Here is a 16082-nt window from a genome sequence, read left to right as displayed (position 1 = left end):
TTCAACTCCATTGTCTCACAGAATTTCTCTCTTTGTGATATTTAGGGGCCATGACAAAGACAGAAATAACATTATGACAAGAAGTAGTGACATCAATGCATAAATGAAATAAGAAGACAAAGATAAGCAGATAGACAAATACATTTCAATTGCTGTTATATTTGATTTTTAGACAGCTTTAAAAATGTGATGTATCTTTCAAAAAGTAAAAATAATCTATTTTATCTGGTACAAAACACATCAATGCAGCATTAAACCGGGAGATGCCAACACACAGTTACTCCAGCTGAGAGGAAGCAGTGGAAAGCTTCAGGCTGTTTCCTCTGGAGGGCGTACAGTTTGACAAACACTGGATTAGCCTCTGGCCAATGGTGATGCTCAAGAGATTATTCAAACAGCATCTAAAAAAAGCTCTTCCCTCAATGCTCCACACACACAGCGTGAGTGACTCTCTTGTGGAGTTCAGCTGCCTGTTGCATGCCATGACTGCGTTCTACCGGATACTTCTGTTTTCTGGTAAGTTGAGTATTTACTTTGAAGTAGAGCTCTTATTAGTCATGCAATGCAATAGACTTGAAAATACATTTTAAGGACACAGAGGGAGTCTGTACAGGTAACAGCCTTGTGTTTATCCAGTGGAAGTGTTATTCTAAAGGAGCAAGTGCAAACAATCTACATCCATGTTGCTCTACAAGATGATCAACTTTCCCATCATTTTAAGTGTGAACCTGAACTTAAAGAGTGAAGCTTTTTGGTGCTCATGAGGTGTGAGATATGAGTAAGTGTGGAGTGAATCCTCTGAGTTCTATTCACTATTGTACTATGGCTCTGTGTGGTTCTGTGGGACGTCAGAAACACAGGCTAAAATCACTAAAATGTGCATGAATCCTTTCAGATGTTTAGATTCTGTTGTCTTTTAGAAATGGAACATTCACTTTCCAGTTTATAATATACAAGTATATATATTTACTAGTATGCACTATATAATAGTACATACTGAATAATGATATAATTTATTAAATAATAGAAACACTTCTCTGTGCTTCAACAGCACCACAAACTACAGCCTCCAAAATTAAGTTAAAACACCTCTTTACTCAAAAACTTCAATGCAACTATTCAATTGAAAACAGCACAAAGACAAGACATTTAATGCTGAAACTAAAATGTAAATATACACTCATTTTGAATTTGATGCCTGCAACAGACTTTGAAAATGTCAGGACAGCAGTAACAAAAGACTGGGAAAATCGTGTAATGCTTATAAATCACCTTTCACGTGAGGGGGCATCCTCAAAAGGCTCAGTTGTTCATAAGCGTGGATGGGGTGAGGTTCACTACTTTGTCAAAACTGTGTGGACAAATAGTCCAACAGTTTAAGAATAACGCTTCTCAATACAACATTTCATGGAATTTAAGGATTTCACCATCTACAATTCATAATATCATTAAAAGATTTAGAGAATCTGGAGAAATCTCTGTGCATAAGGGGTGACTATGAAAACCAGCATTAAATTCCTGTGATCTTTGACCTCTCTCAGTCAGCACTGCTTTAAAGACAGCACTAAACGCCAACATGATTGTATAAAGAACAGAACATGGGCTACCGTTGTTGGTAAACACAGTATGTCACTGCATCTACAAATGCAAGTGAAGACTCTACCATGAAATTACATATATCAACATCATCCATTGACTTCTTTGGATCTGAGCTCATCTGAGATGGGCTGACCAAAAGTGGAAAAATGTGAGTCATCTCATCATCTGGACTAAAGAGCAGAAGGATCATCCAGACTGTTACCTGTGCAAAGGTCAAAAGCCAGCATTTGTAATGGTATGGGGGTATGTTAGTGCCTAAGGCTGCCGTCCAGATGACGTCTTTGTCAGGGACATCCTTGGTTATTTCAGCAATACAATGCCAAGACACATTCTGCAAGTGTTACAATAGTGTGGCTTTGTAGTAAAAGAGCTTGGGTTCTAGACTGCCTGTAGTCCAGACTTGTCTCCACTGGTTCTAGGTAAAGTCTTCTGTGTTTCATGTGAGAGTTGTGGTCACCGTGGCATCTAGCGGCATCTAGCCGTGAGCTTTCTGCTAGATGCCACTGAATCCTACACACCCGTGTAACATTACAACCTTCATGAGGACTGGATTAATTGCAGGACTGATAGCATTACTTTTAGCTCGGTGTACCTAAAAAACTGTCATCTGAGTGTACAGAGGGTGGACAAAAGAAAAGGAATTCACAAGTCAACAATAATGCGAGAAGACTTTCTGACTGTATCAGCGACAGCAGCATTTCTACTATTGTGTCCACCCGTGAATGCTGAGCTATATATCAAAACCTCACGACAAAAATAGAAACTATACTAAACGATGCGGACAGGGGTAAAGAAACTGACACTTGTTTACTTCTCTTTGCAGTGGCTGTGGCCTCTGCGGCGACACGCAGGTCCCAGCGGACAAAAAGAGGGTTACTGGAGTTGGCAGGGGCCATCAAGTGCAGCACAGGGAGATCTGCGTTGTCGTACATGATGTACGGATGCTACTGTGGACTGGGTGGTCAAGGCTGGCCCAGAGACAGGGCAGACTGGTGAGGCACCAGATTAAATCTCACTCCAAATATCATGGCTGAACACCTAATGATAGTGGACCCCAAAATGTAAACATTCAGTTGACACTCTCTATATAATCCACCTATACATTATGTGATGCAAAGATATAATTCAGCATGCAGTGGTGATGTTTAGTCCTCCCCTCCATGGATGGTGTGTACACATTATTTCCTTCTCCTGGATGGCTTTGGTTCTTCCCAGTCATCCTACATCCTGTGCATTTACACACAGTTTCCGCCTCTAAATGAGTCGACTGAACCACAAATGCTGGGCGATGGGTCGGAAGGGGGGGATGGCGTCCAAATTCAGCAGACTCACATGGTCCAATGGGTACTTCAAAATAGGCCCAAGAATTCCACACCCAAATCCTAATTGCCATCTCCTTCTTTTCCTTCTTCACCGCAGGACAATGAACCCCCTCAAACCAGTTAACTGCTAACTATCTGTTGTGAAAACCCATGCGGTGATCCTGCCCTCCCTTTAAAATAGCGGTGGTGTGATTTAAACCACTCGACTGTGACGGTCCACCCCCTGCTTTCTCAGCCCCGTTTTGTCTAGTCTAGAGATCAGCCTTCAAAATAAGACATTATTCATGTTGCTAATCTCTCTGTATGTAGGTGTTGCCACAGACATGATTGCTGTTATGGAGATGCAGAACGTCTCGGCTGCCAAACCAAAACAGACCAGTATCAGTGGACGTGCGAGGACAGGAAAGCCGAGTGTGGTATTGCATTTTTTAATGCTTATGCAAACATTTTTGTTTGTTTTTGGGAAATATGACAGTTGCGGCTTTATTTTTTAGTTTAGTTTAGTTTAGTTTTTTTTAGATGATTACCTGTGTAACACACCGTGGATCTGAGAGTGAGACACAGATCAGGCTGTGTGTGCTCTACAAATATACACAGTGTTTATGAAAATAGTGTGCAGGCAGGCAGCTGATTGGAGGGAGGAGACAGGAAGTTTACATACAGTATAACATATATTTTATGGTATTTTAAGCCCCCTGAAATCACTGTAATTTAATTAGTGGGGTGTTTTATGATATTCTTTAAATAAACCAGTGTGAAAGTACAGGAATAGTTTGTATTTTTTGAAGGCTGGCTGTGTGACTTATTCATAGTCATACAACAGTAGATGATGATCAACATGCTGCCAGTTTGGAGAAGCAGCAGGCGTCTTGGTGTAGGATGCTAAACAATGTACAGCTGTTGACAAGGTCGTATTTTAGCCACCTTCAAAAACTCACCTAAAGCAATATTTATCTTTATGTTGTATTTAGAAGATTTTCACCTCTACTTTGTGGTCAGACAGCCTTTTTCGTCTAAGAACTGCCTTTATGAAGCAGCCAGGCTCTGTCAGCAAATACAATCATTACTACCTCAATCTGTTATTTTATTTGTGTTATCGTGTGACTTTGGTGATGTCCAGCTGACCCTTTAAAACAGAAATCACACAATAACACAAACTAACAGACTGGGGCAGTGGGAGACCAGTTACTGTCATGTTCTGCGAGGTAAAAATGCTTGTTTTTGCAAAAGGAGTATGGTGGATTGTACCGGTATAAGTAATGATACTGGTGTAGGAAGCTAAGAAATGTATGGCTGTGGACAGAGTCAGCAGCAAGACAACATCAGTTTAGGTATACGCTATATTTAGAATATTTTCATTGCTTTGCCTTGCTGTCAGACAACTTTTTCCAGTGGTAAACTGTTTTATAAGCCAAATATCGCTCTCTTCAAAGCAACCAGACTCCATTGTTATTTTGCCTTTCAGAAGATGGGAACTGCTGATCTATCGCTGCCTTGATTGTTTAGTACAGTTTGTGTTATTCTCATGTTTTAAAGGGTTAGTGCAGAGCTTACCAAAGTGACATGATACAAGAATATAGCGTACATAAAATATGTTTTGCAGTACATTGCTTAGCTTCCTGCTCTGAGACTCGCTGCTTCTCCAAACTGGGTATCATCTACAGTAGGAAATACACTGACTATCTGTCTCATACAGCACACCTTCAAATCCCTTTAAGTACAAAAAACAGTGGGTTGTCTATTATATTCTTTAAATAAATCAATGTGAAATTAACTCTGATCTTCACAATAACTGTGTTTCAGCTCAGCAGCCAAACTCCTCTCATTTTCTGATAAACTGCACCAAATTACCCATTAGGAGGCAAAACAAATAAAGCTGGACTTGTTTCTAGGACTAACAACCAAGACTTGTAAGCATTAGAACAAGTAATCATGACAAATTCCACAATGTTAATGAGAAAACCACTCAAATATATAATATGCATCTTCATTGAATCTCTTCTTTTCAGCTTGTCACTGACGTGGGCTATGTGCTTCTTTGCAGATGATTTGAAGGACAAATGTGAAAAGGTGCTGTGCAAGTGTGACAGAGATGCAGCCAAATGTTTGCGGAAAGCACCTTTCATCCGGAAATATGCCGTTTGGCCAGATTTTCTTTGTGGTTATGACCATCCAATGTGTAATATTTATGGATGATGACTTCAATGCATCTGCATATTCTGTGTGCCTTTTTGTAAATAAAACATGTTACAGTAATAACGGTGATGGCATTGCTGTAAAATAGTCAAAAACTCTAAATATTTGTGTTTTATAAAGCTCATTATGAGGTTATTTTAATTGAATTGTGAATGCACACTTATGTAGTTTGAATAAAAGACAAAACTACTTTAAAACCCCCAGGAGAGTTTACAGGGTTTTTTTTTTATTTGGTCCTGTGGATCACAGCTGAAGTAGATTCACACAAAGAAAAGGCAACTTGAGCGTTTCTCTGTTGAAACTCAGTCAAGTTTCAGCCAGAAGGTCAAATGTTAATCAGCGAGGGAAAGATCAGATAGCCGCTGCTCACAACAGTACTTTTATTTGTCGAGATACTGTGAAGTTGACTCCCTGTTTTTTTGGGAACGTCTGTGACTACACTTCATTCATTGGGGGTTTTTTTATTTGGAAATTTTGTGAGCTAATAGGCAAACTGTGGTTTTCTATTTTAAAGTCTGCTGTGACACAAGTGTCTCTCCTTTTTTCTAAAATCATGTTTTAATATATTTCAGCAAAGTGACAGCCAGCAGACATATTCAGGTCCTATTTAAGTCTACTAGAAGGAGTTTTTAACTGTTTATGAAACAGTTTAATTCATGACTGATGCCTCTATATGACCTACATAAGAAGATCGGCTATTTCTACAACTTTTCTTAATGCCACTTGGGTCAGATTGTCTGAGAAATCAAATGAAATAAGCCTGAGTTTACATTTTTCCAGAAAGAGTTACAGTGAGTTGCACGTTAGCCAGTTAAAAAGAAGTGAGAAGAGATTTTTCTTTAAATGATTCTATTTCTGACGTTATATTTTGTGGTTGTTACGGTTTGAACATTCCTGCTTTTGTCCGCAGGGGGGCTCCAAAATCAACAAAATGTGGGCTGCAGCTACCAGTGAGGACACTGAGGTCATATCCTCTGTAATTTTGAGGGGGAATTTTGGTGTTTTAGGAATCTGACTGGACTTATTTTACTTTACTTATTTCTCAAATCCTGGCTAGAGCCTTGCTTATAGTAGCTTTAAAGCATTAAATGGTTGTAAAAATGTCACTCGCATTTTAATAGCATCACAACATGGCTACAGACTTCTGTGCTTGGAGGAACTTTTCCATGAAGTGTACAGTCACTAAAATAGCTGTTAAGTGATCTCATATGTGCATGACCTCATTGGCTGTTTCACAGTTTGCTATTTTTTTTTTCATGGAACTAAAAACAAGAGAAGCATCTCACATCTACAACGTCTGCAGAGCGAGACGCCTCGACAGAAGAAACCAAGAAAGACCTGAGTACTTACTTGGGTACTCTAAGTACAAACTTAAGGTACTAGTACTTGAATATTTCTATTTTATGCAACTTTATACTTCTATTCTACCACATGTCAGAGGCAAATATCATAGTTTTTACTACATTACATTTCATTTACAGCTTTAGGTACGAGTTACTTTTCTGATTACAATTTTTTATGTACATTTTCATATCTTTCCTGTCCAGTGAAAACCATGTTAAATCAGTTCAGTTTGAGTTCATTCACCAAAAAATTTCAAATACAATAATATAAGACATCTTGAAAACATGTGTAATGGGAAACCCTGATAAGTTATCTGGAGCTTGCAAAATAGGCGACCAAACTCTTAGCAAATAATATTAACATCTTACAGTTTAGAATATTCAAGCTTAAACATATCTTAATAGTAACTGCTGCTGCATTAAGCTCTTTATGAAAACAAATTTGGTGATTTTAAATGTGAATGTTTGTGATAAACTGAAGGTTTTAGTTTTCCTTTATGGGTTGAGAAAATTCTCTTACTTCAGCTTGATAAACTTAAAAAAAAAAACCCTCTTGGATCAGCTGCAAACACATTTTCATACAGCTGAATTTTTTTTCTGAGCTCATAAAGAGACTGACTTTTTAGAGATATGTCGTTCTCACAGGACAGTGATGCCACAAACATATGACGATCTTATAGAATATGATGCATTGCTTTAGATCAAACTAGCCAACAGTATATAAATTAATTAAATCGAGGTCAACGTTAAACATTGACAGCCGTAACATGCGATATTAAAAGTATAAAAGTATTAATACAAAAACATAATTTATAATAGCAAAACACTCACAGAGACCACTGTACTGAACATTGAGCTCATTTACTCTTGATACTCTTTCACTTAAAGCTTTGAATGCAGGACTTGTACTTGTAGTGGAGTATTTTCTCAGTGTGGTATTAGTTCTTTTACTCAAGTGAAGGATCTAAACGCTTCTTCCATCACAGGAAGAAATACTGCACTGAATATTGTCCTCACACCAGTGGGACATCACCTGGTTTGTACTGTGTGAAGTCTAAATATTCACCTACAGATGGTGCCATAACTACTAAACTTGAAGTACACCATCACCATAGGAGAGGGTTTGTACTTAATAATAATAACAATAATATGAAATCAAACTGATATCATTGTTATTTAGATTTGTGAGGGATGAAAATAGATATTATATATTGAAGTTAGTGTAAATGAGGTGCCGGTTGTTGGCTGAGTATGTTTGAATGTTTTACATGCAGTAAATGACTCTATTTTGGTCCACCACAGTTGGTTTTGGGTTTGGCTCGGGAACCTCCTTCAGATCAAACTGGTGAAAGTGCCACTGTCAAGTAGAAGCCTTCATTTCCCCTCCGACACCCAGTAAACACCACCACCATCATGCCTGTAATCACAGTAAACAAACCCTCCCAGATGTCACTGCTCAAGTGAGCTTTTTTTTTTTTTCGCTGCCCAGGATCGTCTCTGAGCTCACACAGGAAACACAGTTTCTTTGTTGAGCGAGCGCTCCGCTCATGAGTGTGGACTGAAATGGGAGATGATGCCGCCGTGCAGTGTCCAAAGTCCAGGACTGGAAATAAGTATCTGGGTCATGGCCCACAAACACTTGCCCGATTGTGTCCAACCTTCGGCAGGAATGAGCTCTGACGTTATGGAAGTCATACGCTTCACCCAAGAGGATCCAGCCTCCGTGTTTGTGTACGTTGCTCTACCTCTGATCTGTGCAAATGAAAAGAAACATTTAATGGTGCTGCAGTTAAGATTTTCCTGCACCGCTCTGCTCCCTACAAATGATATGCCCTTTAATTTAAAGTGTTTATGTGGCAATGCTCACGCCTTGTTTCCGTGGTGCAAGAACTGAAAATAAGTTTTATATTTTTCTTAGCTGAAGAACAAAATGAGTCAGTCCAGCAGCTGTATGAGTTCATGTGATCAGAAACTGAAAAACTGCTTCACAGTTGCAGTGCCCTCATCTATTTAGCATGGCTTCTTTGGGCTGTGCTTACTCAAACAAATACACCACTTCCTAACATACAACAAGTGAGCAAACTCAAAAAAATGGAGCGCAAAAATTTGTCCAGATTTCCTATGAGTGATGTTGCAGTGGTGCCGCTTGTGTTTTCTTCTATTCATAACTGACATGATTTTCCTAAGTCAGGCTTGTTTGCACATGCCACTTTTCTGTTGCTCAACATTGTGACGTTTTGTGGGCGGAGCTTCGGTGGAGGCAAAACGATTTCCTAAACGTGTTAGCTAATGCCAGCTAGCAAGTTCTGCTGACTTGCTTCTTAACAAAGCACAAAGCAAAGAACTTGGCCCGGAGAACAGCACTGAACAGGGTGTTGCCCGTAGAGCCAGACTATTTTAACATCTAACATGATAAATTACAGATTTATTTCACCAAAACCAGAGATGATGAGTGGAAGTGGAGAAACGGTTTGGTGAGTTTTATTTTGTTTCTGTCTGTTGAGTTTAAATGAATGTGTTTTACAGAGTTAAGGAGGCAATTACAGCTTGTTTAGTTCGCTGAAAGAGAGAAACCCGTATCCGGAAATTGCTGTATTCTTCTGTTTAATAAGGAAAACAGGTGTGAGAATATTTCCTTTCTTGACATTTTGTGAGTTCATTTCGTTTATTTTGTTACTCACAAATATTTCCCAGCTTCTGCCTTATTATGTTTTAAAATAGTTGTTGTTTTCTTTTGATTGGCAGTTTCAGCTGGTCTGCGATAAAACTTCAATTTGAGCCATTACTACTTTAAGATTCTGGTGCACAAGAACACAGAAAGATGACATTTTAGCTTTGTTTATCTGACCAATAACTCGGCATTTGTCTCCAGCCAACAGTGTGACATAATTATGACATCAATCCAAAAAGGGTGATGAAATAAACTGGTTACACTGACATCATTACTGCATTTATTTAAATTTATTTATTCACACCCAGCCTATACCTTTATTTATAATACTCTTGCATCCTATACTTGTCCCCGATCTTCAGCATTATTGTTTTTTTTTACACTGTCTATGTGTGACACTTATTTTATTTTATTTTTGCGGATGTAAAATTACAGAGAACAGTTTGATTCATCAGAGCTGCTGAGAGACTAGCATAAGTCTGATATCTCTTCTCTAAGTGACTGGTGTAGTGTTTTTGAAGGGGAATTTGTTGAATGGTAAATCTCTGAATGTTTCTCTGCATCGCACAAGGTTTCTATTTGATTTCTGCAGCTGTCTCTCTTGAACCCATGAGCCTCTCTTGAATCTCGGTCCTTTCTTTCTTCCTGCTGCCTGTGAAAGTTGATGAGGTTTTTCCTCAGAGTGGTTTTCTGGCAGCACACTCCTCTCTTCTCTTCCTGCTGCTGGAAGTGGCCTTTCAAGGATTTCAGCTCTTGACTTTGTTGAAGATCTCTCACTTATACTGGGTACTTCTGCCGGTTTCCATCATCATTCAGCCTGTGTCGGTCTCTGCTGTTACCTGAAGCACTTTGGACCCTCAGTGGTGTGGAGTGAAAAAAAAAGTTTACAACTAAGTCCAGTCTTCTTAAATCTCAAAAGAGACGCCTCCATGTGCTGCATCCCACACCAACTTTAATTGACCCTTCTTGCTCAGTGCTCCAGTAACAGTTGAGCAAGTGGTCAACTTTCTCCTTTCCTGTTTCCTGTAATGTTATGTGCTCATCTATGTTGAAAAGAAAATCAAATATATATACAGACATACAGGCCTACTTTAAAGATTTTTTTCCCATGATGGCGAAGGCATGACCCACCCTATTCTGTCTCTGATTGACTTTAGAATGAAACATTGTTCATCTAACTACATTGAACAAACACCACACTAGAAAGGTCTAAAAATAGCTAATTTTAGCAAAACACCAGTTAGCTAATGGTTGATGTGGATTAGTGTTTTGCTAATATTAACTATCACAAGCAAGCTAACAATTGATGTGATTTAGCTAGCTAGTTAGCTACCATTTTGCTGGCTGTAACTGGCTAGCTACCAATAGATGTAGATTAGCTATCAGCACACAGCATTTCAGATCATGCATTCAAATGGGGTTGTGTTTACCATCTATATAAACCTCTTCCTCATGCTGTATTCATTACATCATGAACAGGAAGTTTTCTGAAAGCTCCAAGCTCACAACATTGTGCGCATGACTTCAATATGTCGTAAAGAAGGTAACGAGTTCCATTTGAATGCAGCGTAAACACAGGAAACTGGAAAGGAGAATGTTGGCAGAGGTTTTGCCAGGTACCAAGGCTGTTATTGGAGCACAGAGCTCAAAGGGGCGGGACTTAGGGAGTGTGAGTTGTCAATATTGCTGAGAATTTGCCACAGAATGACTCAATATTACTTTACAGTTACCATCAGCAGTAGCAGAGACACGCGCATCCAGGTTAAAAAGCGTCTCAGGTGACCTCTTATTAACATTTCTGGAGCAGTGCAACGCTCTTGAGGAAGTCCTGTGATTGAAGAAATTCTGGTCGACTTGTCTATCCTACACATGCACAACAGCGTGTTTGTCACAATGAATGAGCGCATTCTTTAAACCCTGCCGGCTGAGCTGACAGAACCTGTTCCACGCTAATTGCGTCCTTTAATCAACTGTTTGGCTCCCCAGCCGAGAGCCAGATGGCACACAATGAAGTCTTGGCTTAAAGAGCTCAAAACATAAACAATAACAGCCATGAGCAACTCAAAAGTATGACTTCTCACCAGCAAAAGATCTGTATTCCTGTTTGAACTGCACTCAGATGTATTGTGCATGATTGGTCACAATTCAGGGATGTTTGTCAAACATGATAGGATGCTGTATGAACTCAGTATTTTTAATGACATAAATTTAAATGCAGCTGAATACATCGTTTTGATGAGCTACAATCCGTTGTATTTATTGTGCAAAAATCCCAGCTGAGTTCAGAATGCTATCGCCCACACAAACCAGGAAATCAATGTGTGTGCAGCCAACAGAAGACCAGGACCCGCTGCCAATATACTGCATGTAACACACTCTTTTGTCCTCCTCCTCCTATTTTAGCATCCTTTGTGTTTTTTTCTTTGAAGACTCTTTTCTGTTGCAGGTGGCAGCAGAGAAATTAAAGGAGGTTAAAATAAGGAATTAACAAAGCAAGACAAGCTTGTGTAAGTGTGCAGGCTTAGTATTATATTTAAGTGTAAGGGAGACTAGGGAGGGTAGTAATACTTTGAACATATTTGTCTGCTACAAACTAAACTCAAAGTCATGTCTACTACACAATCACAGATTATTATTACTTACTATTACTATTACTTATTATTACTTTAAATCTATAACAGAGCAGTGCAACATTTGAGTATACTAATTGTTCTGATCAATGAAAAGTTTAGGAAGGGAACAAATATGCTGCACAAAATGCACACAACTCACATAGTTAACACATATATATTTTTTTTTTTGTTGCAAGGCTTCTAGACCCCTCAGGTTGGTGTCCCCACAATCAAAACTAAACTTTTAGTTTCTAAGAATTCCCACCTGTGGAAGAAGCTTTCTGATGTCTGCTGACACTGTCAGCTGATTTAAATCAGGGTTTAAAATATTATTGTTTTCTGCGGCTTTCCAATAAATTAAATACATCCCATTAATCTGTAACTATTCATGTTTTTGCTTTTGCTTTTTGTTTTGATTGATTTTTAAATGCAATGTCGATATTTTTCTGTTGTTTTTAAATATTTTGGGGGATTTTAATGCCTTTAATTCACAGCACAGCTGAAGATATGACAGGAAAGGGGGAGACATGCAGCAAAGGGCCACAGGTGGGAGTCCAACCCACGGCCACTGTGGAGGACTCACAGCCTCAGTACACGGTGCGAACGCTCCACCAAATAAGCTACTACTTTCAATGTTTCTTTTGATTGTCATATGTTCATTGTATTTCTATGCCCCTAAAACGTTTTTGGAATTGCTTTGAGTCTGAATGGTGCTTTATAAATTAACTGGCCTTGCCTAATATAACTCTGTTTGCCTGTCTACATGCGTAGGCTGGTAAAAAATTATTGATATAAAAAGTTGTTTAACACAGAATGATATGGGCACCATGTATCATTACCTAAGGAGTCCACCAGGGGGCTGAATTTACAGTATTTTGTGAGTTGTTCAGAAAAAACAGGACACAGCCAGAAAATGCCCAGAGGGATTAAAATTTTATTTTTCCGGTATTGCATATTCATTTGGCTCCAAAATGATGATAGAAGCAGATTTAAATACAATGGACTCCTAAGTTTTCTATCTATCAAAAGTGACCAGAGGTATGCAGCTTTATGGTTGAGGAGTTAATACTGATTCATCTCAGATATATGATTTAGGCATTTTTGCCTAAAATAAGGGTTGACTCTGTAAATATTAACTCTTGCTTCCAGTGCCAATTAGCTCCAATCTGAAGGTACAGATTTGTTTTCTTTGCTGAAGGGAGCACATTTGTTGCATTGTGTTGTTTCAGCACTGTGGCTCTTAGTGAGGACACGTGATCTATGTTTCTCTCCAGGCCCGCACCACGCAGCCTCCACCTGCGTTATAAAAGACACAGAGAAAAAGCGGCTAAAGATTGATCATTAAAACATAAGGAATGCTGACACTTATTCTGTTATCTATATCTGGAATTTAAACAGAAGCTGTGAAAGGCAAAACTATTTAGAAGGATGCTGATAATTGCTTTCCCAAGTCTTATTTCAGGAAATGTTCTGTGACACTCATTTCCACCGGTGTGAGATTGAGTCATATGCTTACGTAGGTTTACATTTATGGTAAACTCTTTTTTTTTTTTTTGTGTGTGTGTGTGTGCGGGGGGGGGGGGGGGACATTCTTCTCACATTTATACAGTCTCAGGAATTGTTTGACCAACTGTAACTGAATAGTGAAGCTGAAGTTGATGGATTTTTAAAATCTTTTTTCTTTCCTTCATCCATCAAAATGTCAATGATGGGGAAATCCTCCTGGAGAGGAAAAAACAATGAAAAACAAAGTATTATCTTGTATTACTTTTCATGGATTATAGGATCAGTGTGTTTTTAATCATCATTATTGACACTGTTCACGAAAATCATACAGGTTACCATGGAAACAAGCTACTGGCACCGCAGCATGAGCCTACTAATACATGTCAATCACAATGGCCTTGACAGCACGATGCATGTGAGCCTTACTTTAGAGCTCATGTGAAAATAATCACCATGGACAAGCTGCTGTAAACTTCTTTAATTACACTACATGGAATAATCACCTGAGGAAATCAAAAGGGAGCTTTGCTTGGACATCAAAAATGTTCATAGTGTCACAAAAAAACTACATCCTCTTGCACCGTTATAATGAATAACCTTTACAACCAGCAGTTTTACATCTGGATCTTATTTTCAACAACCAAGCTGCTGATTTCTGTGCTAAATGCAGCGTTTTACCCCACAGTGATGGTAGCTGGAGGTTTGTACGTTACCCAGCAGTGATGTGTTGTGGATGCTGCTGACTAAGGTTTTTGCAGACCACTGCAGCAGCTTTTAGTTATTTCCTTCCTGTCATCACGCCACAGTTCACAAAGGGTCACTTCAACAGATGGAAACGTGATGATACACTGCCTGCAGCATGAACCAGATATGAATCATTGATGCCGTAACACGGAGCGTTACCCAGGAAACTAGTCTTCTAGATGGGTGTCAGCTGCGAGTGCATAATTATAGGGAAATTATCACAATGTGATGTGAAAACATGTTTTTATAGGAGACCTGATAGAAAAATTGTGAAAAATATCATTAATTTGCATTTGATGAAATTCTAAAAAATGCGCACACAAACAGTTGATTGATGCAGGTGGGTCTGCCTGCAACCTCCAAAACATAAACACTGTGTTTCAGTATTCTTTCAGCTTCAATTTAAAAGATCTCTGATTCTTTAGCGCTGCTACTATTACTATTTTCATTCTTGAATTAATCTACCGATTATTTTCTTGGTTAATCGACTAGTTGTTTGGTTCATAAAATGTCAGAAACTGAAAAATATAAATTAGTGTTTTCCAAAGGCCAAGATTAGATCCTCAATGTCATTTTTGTGCACAACAAAAACATATGCATTTTACTAGGAGGAGGAGCAAAGCAACCACAAAATATTCCTCCTTGGGAAGCTGAAATGAAAGAATCAAAATAAAGATCAAATATTTGGAGGCTCCCTGCAGTAACTGAAGATGCCCAAGGGGTCACAGACCCCCGGGTGAAGACCACTGCCTTAAATCATGTGCATCAGTGGCCACATTTACACGCACACTAGTTTTCCACTAATATTCAGAATATGGCAATATTCTGAGTTTGATAAAGTTCATGTAAACAGCATATTCTGGTTGGATATTCTGAATTGGGCCTTAATTCTGAACAGAGCATATTCTGATAAAGACATGTGGGATATGCTGATATTATTCTAATTTTAGGAGAATTCTCTGGACATGTAAACAGCAAATCCAGAATGTGTGCTTCAGTTGGGTTTTTACAGCAGTTTGTGATACACAACCTCCTCTGCTCTGTGCTATAAACAAACCAAACAGTCATCGGTTTGCAGGACTGGGGTAGAGATACGTACACAAAAGAAAATCTCACATTTGTGATCGGAGAGAGAAACACACCAACTTTTAAACATCTGAATGCATTGAATATGCAGAAATATCACATTGCTTTTCAAGATGGTGATTCAATGAATGAAAGAGGGCGGCTGAGTTTTACACTCAAACATCTCCGCCGCCAGTGGAAAACCTTTAGACAGAGTATATACAGCAGTATGACTCACAAATAGACACTTACTCATTCAGAGATATTCAGCAATAATTTGAACTCTGATTAATGTGAAACGGCCAAACTAAAAAACTTTAAAATATTTTTAATAAAAAAAAAAAAAAAAGGTATTTAAGTATTTCAAAGTTCAATGAATTGATTAAATCATTTTCTGTGGTTAAAAATGTCTTAATTTCAGAGTATTCTATTGTACTACTCTATTTATTGTATTAAAATTAATACAGTAATGCCTTTTACAGTAGTTGAATTAGTGTTGTGATGAAAATACAGCATGATTATTGCTGCAATAACAGTTACAATACTGTGGTTCTGTTATTAAATTTACAGTAATCATACAGTGAAATGTATTTACAGGAACTTACCAGCTAATTTTGCCAACAATGTTACTGAAACTTTTACAGCATTCTTGTTACAGTGTACAACTGTTTTCAGTTCATTCAAAAACAAGATAAATGCCACGTTTTGTGTTAAATGACTGCACCAGACCTCGTGCATCACAGTACAGGCTCACCTGGATTAGGTGAGGCCCACAGTGCCTCCTGTGGACCAAAGCTGAGTTTCTTTGTTATTGCTATACTGCATATTTATTTTAAATGGACATGTATAGTTGAGTGACTGCCCTCAAACGAGTGGGTAAAATGCATAGGGTACTTGTTGAATGCAACATTGTGTTAATTAAAACAACAAGCTATTTGTAAATTAGAGTTTACAATGATGCATTGTTTTCTTCTGTCCTTTTGGACGTTTCTTTTCCAGTTGTGGAGAAAAAAAAAAATAAATA

At 38.4% G+C, this 16082-nt stretch overlaps 1 protein-coding gene across 2 annotated transcripts; it reads left to right on the top strand.

Moving 5' to 3' along the window:
* The first annotated feature begins 276 nt into the window (after window positions 1-276).
* pla2g10 (phospholipase A2 group X) lies at window positions 277-5318 on the top strand. Of its 2 annotated transcripts, XM_084744386.1 has the most exons (5): window positions 277-516; window positions 2423-2591; window positions 3231-3337; window positions 4725-4831; window positions 4966-5096. In XM_084744386.1, exons 1-4 carry the CDS (start codon window positions 369-371, stop codon window positions 4793-4795), a joined length of 495 nt encoding a protein of 164 aa, XP_084600512.1. In that variant the 5' UTR covers window positions 277-368; the 3' UTR covers window positions 4796-4831; window positions 4966-5096. The 2 variants fall into 2 exon arrangements, with proteins under 2 accessions (XP_084600512.1, XP_084600511.1); XM_084744385.1 differs by lacking the exon at window positions 4725-4831 and having other exon boundaries at window positions 332-516; window positions 4966-5318.
* Window positions 5319-16082: the final 10764 nt, after the last annotated feature.

This window comes from Lutjanus erythropterus, chromosome 19 (genome assembly GCF_056507025.1).
Source record: "Lutjanus erythropterus isolate fLutEry1 chromosome 19, fLutEry1.hap2, whole genome shotgun sequence".
Lineage (NCBI taxonomy): Eukaryota > Metazoa > Chordata > Actinopteri > Lutjaniformes > Lutjanidae > Lutjanus > Lutjanus erythropterus.
The sequence above is the reverse complement of the archived record's forward strand: the minus strand, read 5'-3'. Positions and strand labels throughout refer to the sequence as shown.

Bases quoted from the DNA above. Each gene is read 5' to 3' on its own strand.
- pla2g10 (XM_084744385.1), top strand. From the start codon at position 369: ATGGTGATGCTCAAGAGATTATTCAAACAGCATCTAAAAAAAGCTCTT. The intron at 517-2,422 runs GTAAGTTGAGTA...TTCTCTTTGCAG, and splicing joins CCGGATACTTCTGTTTTCTG to TGGCTGTGGCCTCTGCGGCG. The intron at 3,338-4,965 runs GTATTGCATTTT...GCTTCTTTGCAG, and splicing joins GGACAGGAAAGCCGAGTGTG to ATGATTTGAAGGACAAATGT.